The 9253-nt window shown below is 37.8% G+C and overlaps 1 protein-coding gene across 1 annotated transcript; it reads left to right on the top strand.

The window, feature by feature from the left end:
• Positions 1-485: 485 nt before the first annotated feature.
• Positions 486-4805, top strand: LOC130048169 (isatin hydrolase-like). The gene is made up of 3 exons (XM_056144515.1): positions 486-778; positions 2445-2615; positions 4115-4805. The coding sequence occupies exons 1-3, from the start codon at positions 600-602 to the stop codon at positions 4629-4631; spliced, it is 867 nt and encodes a 288-aa protein (XP_056000490.1). The 5' UTR covers positions 486-599; the 3' UTR covers positions 4632-4805.
• The last annotated feature ends 4448 nt before the right edge of the window (positions 4806-9253 follow it).

Here is a 9253-nt window from a genome sequence, read left to right as displayed (position 1 = left end):
GGGTGCTATATAAATATGATATTATTATTATTATTAATATTATAACCAGTTATTATTTCCAACTCGCTCATCGTTAGTTGTAGGGCTATTTTGAGGCGAACAATTTTCGTCTACGTCAGTCTTTGGCTCAAGAAGGTGTGGTTGTGTCCCTAATTTGACATCACAACCTTCAATAATTTCTTAATCCGATGACATTACGCTTAAATCATTGCACACACTACTGTTGCTCTCTATATCGTCCATACCAGCTGTCATGTGTGATCTCGTTGTGACGTCACAGCTGAATAGCCTCGTTTAAGGTCGTTTCTCATTTTGCTTGATTGCAACTGAAACCTTTGTCTATCTATTTATCATATGGAATTGAAATTCACACAGTAAATAGCGCCATGATGCACACGCTTACATTACAATCGTTACTTGCAATGTATTTCTTGAAATCGTCTGCTGCAAAAAGCCATTAAACAGTGCATATCTGGCCTTCGTTTGCCGAGCATTAAGGAAAGGCCAAAGTACCAGGCTATATTCGGTGGAGCATGCCAAATAAATCTTTACACACGCGTGAGCCGTTAGAGTCACAATAGCTGCAAGTTTTGGGTAGAATGGATCTCTTGATGATATGCAGCTGTGTGTTTCTCCTGACAGTGAATCCCGCGTATTCCAAACCCAGGATTGTGGACCTTACCCACAAACAGGATAAGGACTCTATCACGTGGCCCACCAACCCGGCGTATAACTTTACCGTGCTCTACCGAGGATTTTCGACATACTACAATTCCTGGTAAGAGTTTGTCTATCAGGGGAAGTGGTATTATATTGCATACATCACGACAATCAGTGAATGGTTGCTCAGTAAGATCTTACACTAGATAGTGCTGCAAATGATCACCGTGCACACATTGCTAAGGCTGCTTCCTTACAAAATAGGTATTTGCGATTGCCATAAAATAAAGTTATTACCGGTCGCGGTAACTTTGTGGTTAGATCATACGCTTCACAACCGGAAGACCTTGTAGTCCTAGCGCCTCGTCAAGCCAAAACGTTTTAAAAAGGTTGGGACTGTTCCGGCATAGAATGTGAAAGTCAAGGGTCTGTGGGACATGATCTTAAAAATGGAAGTCCCGTGTCACGGAAAGCATAGAAAATCCTGGTAATGTGAATAAAAACATCACTGGTCGTCTGTATCTGCATTGAATTTGCCCAAGTGGACGTAATACTATCATGGTCCTAATGCATTATAGAATGCCAAAGTTAATCCGTTTTGCACCAAATGCATCGTTAAAAAAAAGCCAAATGGTACATGTACATTTCGCAAAAGGAAAAAAAGATGAATTGAAAATGTTTGTCAGATATACAAACAGACGTCAGGGAAAAACCTTGATAAAAAAAAGTGCTCAGCAGGTGTGAATATGATATACTAAATATTTGTAAAGTTGGCACGAATGTTGTTTAGTTTAAATTTGGTTCAGTGCACCTTCTCTAGTCCTAGGTTACTTTTAATGAAATGTATGCCGGCGTAAAGCTTTCCAGGGTTAGATAACATCATATAATTAAAAACGATATCTATTGTTTGAATAAATGCATTTATCAGGGAAAATACTAAGGAAACGTGGCTTTGTTGATAGAATAAAAGTATTAATTAAAGACAATATACGCTATTTCTATTTCTTGATATCAATATTTGAAGAAAAAAACAAATCTTTCATCCAATCAAAATCCGCACACTTATTAGTTGCGGGGTTATTACAGATTATTCGGTGGGGTGATCAGCACACTTATTCAGCGCGGTACTATTACAAAGTATTTGGTGGGTTGATCAGCACACTTATTAAGTGCGGTACTGTTAAAGAGTATTTAGTGGGGTGATCAACACATTTATTCAGCGCTGTACTGTTACAGAGTATTTGGTGGGGTGATCAGCACACTTATTCAGCGCGGTACTATTATAAAGTATTTGGTGGGGTGATCAGCACATTTATTAAGCGCGGTACTATTACAGAGTATTTGGTGGGGTGATCAGCACACTTATGAAGTGCGGTACTATTACAGAGTATTTGATGGGGTGATCAGCACACTTTTTCAGCGTGGTACTATTACAAAGTATTTGGTGGGGTGATCAGCACACTTATTAAGTGCGGTACTATTACAGAGTATGTGGTGGGGTGAAATGGAAAATCGTGATGTTGAGCCATGTTTTGTCGCTGTTTACGGAGATAAAAGACAAAGAATACATGAATGCCTTGCTCGGTTTGTAAATAAATTAGAGTAGAAGAGAACGGTAATAAAATCCATTTGCATTGTATTTTCCCTTAAAGTATCTGAAAGCACACATGGCCGGGATTCTCAGAAGGGTGTCGCTTAATCATTGTATGCTACTTCTTCATATGCTGACGTCAAAACTTTATTTACAGCAACACGTATCTGTGATATTAAATATATCATTGCAGGATTGAAAACAACCATTTTGCCATGCCAGAGCACATGGGGACTCACATTGACGCGCCGGTCCACGCCGCAGAGGGTGCCTGGAAGATCCATCAAATCCCGATGGAAAAATTGTACGGACCAGGAGTCATTATAAATGTCAAATCCAAGGTTGCGAACAATCCGGATTACAGGTAAAGAATATATGCGAGGCGCTACTATGGTTCTTACATTCATAGATATACATTCAGATGAAGCTTATTTGTCATAAATGGTGATTCTATTAGATGGGTAAGGACAGGGGTGTTGAACTACAAACGAAATGTGCTGTTAGAAATATGTGAAAAATATTTCTGATGGACCTCAAATGCTCTGCGAGTTATCCTTCATTACTAGAGCCTCCTTATGTGATATAATATGGTTCTGTAGTGTTTGACACACTCAATGGGCGCATTCGCCTACACCCGCTTTAGTCGCTTTACGCCTTATATTCAAGTGTCCTTTGTTCAATGGGAGTGCTTGATTTGTCTACACATCTCTACACTGAATTTAGTTTACTTGTGTAGTGTACATGCAGTGTATTCAATATGGACGATGAAACTGTAACAGCAGCTGCCATTCTTTTTGGAGAGATTCTCCTGTTACATGTTTTGAAAACACTATTAATGCAAATAAAGCACAAAAAACAGTGGTAATCCGATCAGATGGTTAAGGACAGGGGTGTTGAAGTATAATCTTACATCGGTTAAAATTTAAGAATTTTTAATCTTTAATGCCCATTTATACATATCTATATGTATCTGAAAAATATCAAGTCATACTCCAAACCTTTTCTTGATTTTATGGCGTCAAACTTACTTTATGGTGATTACACGAAATATCACTTGTTCCGTATCAGCAAGGCGAAGCTGAATCCCAATACGGATTTCCATTTCACAACCTGTATGGCTCTGTATTACATCCCAAACTGACTGTGTAAATAATGAAATACGATACACTCGATTTATCATCTTATACTTTATAGTTAACAAAGTTCGGAGAGAAAAAAATCAATATTTCGTCTAGCCATTTATCAGTTATTACAGTTTCCCAACTACATGTTATTAACATATGTATTGTGGTATGGATATTGGTCACACAACAGATGCTTTTCCTTTTTACCGTGTCAATTCCACAGACTTCTGGTAGCTTTAATGTCACGGTGCAGGCAGGATGTAATCATAATTGAGACATCATCTTTGCTTATTTTTTCATCCATTATAACGGTTTGTAATGAAATGGTATTCAATTGAATGATTGCACGATATTCAGGGGTTGCAACAATCTCCGTTAAAATCGGCATTTCGCTTTATGGTCGTTATAACGATCTAATTCACCAATGGAAACTGCTATTGGGTAAAATGTTGTCTGACCAGTTTCATGCCAATTGGGGCCGTTATTTGCACACTAATTTTGACAACGGATTACTCCGTTTACTCGATCGAGATATACTGTGAGGCTCACGAAGAGTGTGACCGGTCCACAGGAGATGATTCCTCCTCCTAGACACCTGGTCCCACCTCTGGTATATCCAGGATCCGTGTGTGCCCTACTCTCAATTTTGTATTCCTTATAGGACTTATAATATTATCGTTACCTTCTCATCCATGTGAATGACATCTTCTACGTTTTGGAGTGGTTTGTTTACTTACAGAGTTTCAACCGATGATTTGTCGGCATGGGAGGAAAAATACGGAGAGATTCCCAGACACGCTGTGGTTGTGATGAACTCAGGTTGGTCTAAAAAATATCCAGATCCAAATCTTGTTTATGGAACCTCTCTACCCAACGATACCACATCGTTTCATTTCCCTAGCTGGCACGAGGAAGCCGTCACGTGGTTGATAACCAAACGACAGGTCAACGCCGTTGGTGTCGACACTCCCTCTACGGACTATGGACAAACCAACACATTTCCCTGTCACATCATATTGGGAAAACATAATATAGTGGGAATAGAACACGTAGCGAATCTGGACAACATTCCGGAAAGTGGCAGCGTCGTCTATATGCCCGTACTTAAGATTTTTGATGGAAGCGGTGGACCAACTCGACTTTTCGGAACATATGACGACGAACCGAACAAAACAAATGCTGCCATGTATTTCATGAGTACCGCAATCTACATATACCTCTTGCAAATGATGACAATCTTCGTTTACCAATATTGAATATAACCCAATGTCCCATTAATCCCTGTACGCTTAATACTAATGCACATATCTAAATGTTTGTTGTATAAGTTTAACAGAAAGGAGCAACGTTTTCAAAAAAATGTACATTATTCATTCATATTTTGTATTCTTCAGTAAATATTTCGAGTCCCTTAGTTAAACTCAAATGCCGATTTTTCTATTCATTCAATTCAGGTGTCTTATAGGCAACTTTGTTTGCAGAATTAGTAACAGAGAACAGTATTTCAACCTACGTTTTAAGCAGGTCTATGTTAATATTGAGAAGACGACTTTTTCTCTCATATCTACGTATGTAAGATACAGATATTCTATGAAAGAAAGGTATGTAAGATATTTCTTTCTCTCATATTTACATATGTAAGATACAGATATTCTATGAAAGAAAGGTATGTAAGATATTTCTATCTTTCATATCACGTGACGTTTATCTTACATATCCCGTGACGTCATAATCAATACACAACTATAGCTTGCAACTTACCTCGCCTCGATTGACAAACACTAGCGTCTGCAAAGCTCTTGTACAAAAAAATGACAGATTGTAATGTCCCTGATAATGTCCAGGTGTATGTGACCAGACACAAAATTACACATTCCTTGAACAATTACTGCACACTCAACAACAGTCACAAATTCCTCATACACTTAGATGTCATCCGGTGCATTATGCCAGTTCACAGAAACCCAGCCCACACAGTCTATTAGTTCTAGGCCTACCTCCACATTCACTCTGTCAACGTCTACTGTCCGTGTCTCAGGTGAAATAAGTGCCTTCAATGTCCATGAGACTCGAGTCCTTGCACGCGTGGAAAACGAAAGTCTAGCCATGCCCATATTCACCAACAAAAACTACTTGGAATCTCTCTTCACACACTCGTCATTAAATAACTGCTCAATAGCAATATCAATGCTCCTCTAAGAAAAAAAAAACATGCAGTTGTGGATTAATATTCTGATTAGTTCTGTCTCATATTCTGATTAGGTCTGTCAAAATGTTTCGCGCTGATGGACTGTCGAGTTACGTCACGCATCACACTGATTATTGATTTATTCAAAGAGGAATAACTCTAATACAATTCACTTATACACTCGACGGCCGATTTTTTGTCGGCAACGTAGTTGCCAAATAGATGGTCGTAGAATTCGATTCTGGTGTTATTTTTAATGTACAGCGAAAAATTAATTAATTGGAAAATTCTCAAAATGGCGTCGCTAGGCACAAGGAAAACGGAAAACTCTAGAAAAATGAGAGAAAAATACTCTCTTATGAGTTGCCATGAAATATTAAGGTGTTCCACCCTCGGGGTTGCAAAAAAGCGGTAAAACCCTCGGCAAAGCCTCGGGTTTCACAGCTTTTTTTGCAACCCTCGGGTGGAATCACCTTATATTTCATGGCTACTCATAAGAGACTCTTATAATCTTTCATATCACGTGACGTTTATCTTAGATATCCCGTGACGTCATAATCAATACACAACTAGCCTGCAACTTACCTCGATTGACCAACACTAACTTCTGAAAAAGTCTTGTACAAAAAATTACAGATTGTAATGTCCCTGAAAATCTCAAGGTGTATGTGACCGGACACAAAAATATACATTCCTTGAACAATTACTGCACACTCAACAACAGTCACAAACTCCTCACAAATGCTGTCGAGTACATTTATATCATCCGGTGCATTATGCCAGTTCACAGAAACCCAGCCCACACGGTTTATTAGTTCTAGACCTCCCTCCACATTCACTGTCAACGTCTACTGTCCCTAAATGTGTCTCAGGTGAAATAAGTGCATCCAATGTCCATGAGACTCGAGTCCTTGCACGCATGGAAAACGAAAGTTTAGCCTGGTATGCCCATATCCACCAAAAAAAACCCCACTTGGAATCTCTCTTCACACACTCGTCATTAAATAACTGCTCGATTAATATCAATATCAATGCTCCTCTAAGAAAAAAACGTGCAGTTGTGGATTCATATTCTGATTAGGTCTGTAAAATTGTTCCGCGCTGATGGACTGTCGAGTTACGTCACGCATCACCCTGATTATTGATTTATTCAAAGAAAAATAGCTCTAATACAATTCACTTATACACTCGTCGGCCGATTTCTTGTCGCCTACGTAGTTGCCAAATTGAAGGTCGTAGATTTCGATTCTGGTGTTATTTTTAATGTACGGCGAAAAATTAATTAATTGGAAAAATCTCAAAATGGCGTCGCTAAGCACAAAGAAAACGGAAAATGTCTAGAAATATGAAAGAAAAATACCCTCTTATGAGTAGCCATGAAGTATTAAAGTGATTCCACCCTCGGGGTTGCAAAAAAGTTGTAAAACCCTCGGAAAAGCCTCGGGTTTCACAGCTTTTTTGCAACACTCGGATGGAATCACCTTATATTTCATGGCTACTCATAAGAGAGTCTTATAATAAATCATAAGTATTTTAAAGAAAAAGATCCAATATACAATAGATCAATCGGTGGTTAAGTGGTTAAAGTGTTCATGTTGTGACGTGGAGGTCGTGGATTCGAACCATGAGGTTGTGGGTCTTTCTGATGAAACAGTAAAAACCGAGCTCCCACGGCAGGTATTGGCATAATAAATAACTTATGAACCTGTTAACTACGACAGTCCAAAGAGCCACCCATAGATCTAAATGTGCGGCGCTTCCTCTTCACTTGGCGACGTCAAAATAAGAAAGAAATCAATAAAATACCGGACAAAGAAACCGTGACAATATAAAACATACCTGGTCTTTATACAACAATGAGTCAATTTATATATTCATGCTTGATAGTGCCACAGTATTCGATCAGAACATGACTAGTTGGTGTCAGCTGCTATACACGACTAATCTGTTTCGGAAGTTCCATAATCATTACAAACAAATGTATGTAGTAATCACCGTTGAAGCGGCTTATCAAGAGCGTAAACTGTTATCACTCACATTAGATGGTTTAAAGCGAGCAGACGTCACTTCCGTTCCTCTCATCCTTACAAATAATTGATAAACAAAACTCAAATAATTAAATCGAATAAACAACAACATTGCCGCATCACCAAACTGGAAAAGGCGGGTTTTAGTTGTTCTGATATATTTATCCGATATGAAGATGTTGATAAACTCAAGTTAATGAAATTTCATTTTATCCGGGAAATTGTGAAACATTTTTGTCTTACAATTTCTGGTTCACTCTCTTTTCATGCTAGCATGCTATTTTTCAAAGCAGTGGGTCAATTTATCACTGTGTTATACAGTCTTCAATGCTGATATTAGGCCTAGAACTGAGTTTTTTGTGTTATATTTTTCTCCTTTCATTAATGATACATATATACGTATATGTATAATTATGTATCCATTTACTTATATTTTATTATGTATTTCACTGATATGTTAGTATTATTGTATTCATAACACACATTAGTTTCCATATACAAAATGTTGTACTGACTTAAGTATGCAATAAATACACGCACGAATAATCGACTAGATGTAGTTTTGTTAACATTTGTTCGAGTGAAATCCTCCACTATTACAATAATACACTCATCGCTATATCTGCATTTTTTTTTAATACAATGTTTTAACATCGGACACAAATGTCTTAACTATTGATTATGATTAATATACATGGTTGATTCATTGAATCCTCTTTTATTATTTGACATATTTACACGTGCTGACTGACGTGAGATAAATCAAGCATTCCATATTATTACTTATTGTGTCTTTAACTTGCTGCCGACAGAATTGTCAGGGTTAACATTCGTGGAATGCTCGGCTTCGACTCGCTTTTTATGGCCATTAAGAACCGGGCAATTTTTTTTAAAGACAGCCAGTATATATGTAAACATCTTTAAGATAGAAATTTAATTAACAAGATTTCTATACGTAGGTAACCCCCCCCCCCCTCCGCAAACAAATGTTAATGTGCAAAAGTCCCATAACTCCTGTATTTTTTTTAAATCAAACTCGCGGTGTACTATGATCAAATACATATGGTAACTATCAATCCTGCAAAATTTGAACAAAATCCGTACCGAAGTGCCCGAAGAGTTGCATCCGCAAAGTGTTCCAATACTCCTTTCTTAATGAGATCTAATGAATATGTATATCAAACTCAAAACGAGGCTAAGGTCGTATCGAGTGAAAACAAAAATAGAAAATGGAGGCGAAAAAAGCGTCTGCTACGCGCGATTTAAGTATCGTTCCAGACCTCACGTTCGGCTTCGTTGAGAAATTTGTCAAAAGAGATAGCCAAAGCCTTGGAGAAAAGGAAATATCCAAAGGATATAAATATTTCTGCGAGAGATATGTGACTAACATTACAAGTAAGTGGAAACCCTTCGTTTGCCTTTTCCTATGAATTGATAATCAGCTGGTTTTAAAAATACACGACGAACGTAAAGAAACAGATTCTTACATTAAATCTGATGTTTAATGAATAATCACCATCAATCAAATAACTCATCAAATTTGTATTTTCAAACAATTTAGCTCACAATGCTGTGAATGGATGTGTAGTGAAGGGGAAATGCCATAGATCCCAGCGCAAGAATGAATCGCCTCATGATATCGAGGTAAATATGAAAGTGAAAA

This window comes from Ostrea edulis, chromosome 7 (assembly GCF_947568905.1).
Source record: "Ostrea edulis chromosome 7, xbOstEdul1.1, whole genome shotgun sequence".
NCBI classification, from domain to species: domain Eukaryota; kingdom Metazoa; phylum Mollusca; class Bivalvia; order Ostreida; family Ostreidae; genus Ostrea; species Ostrea edulis.
This window is presented reverse-complemented; position numbering and strand designations above follow the sequence as displayed.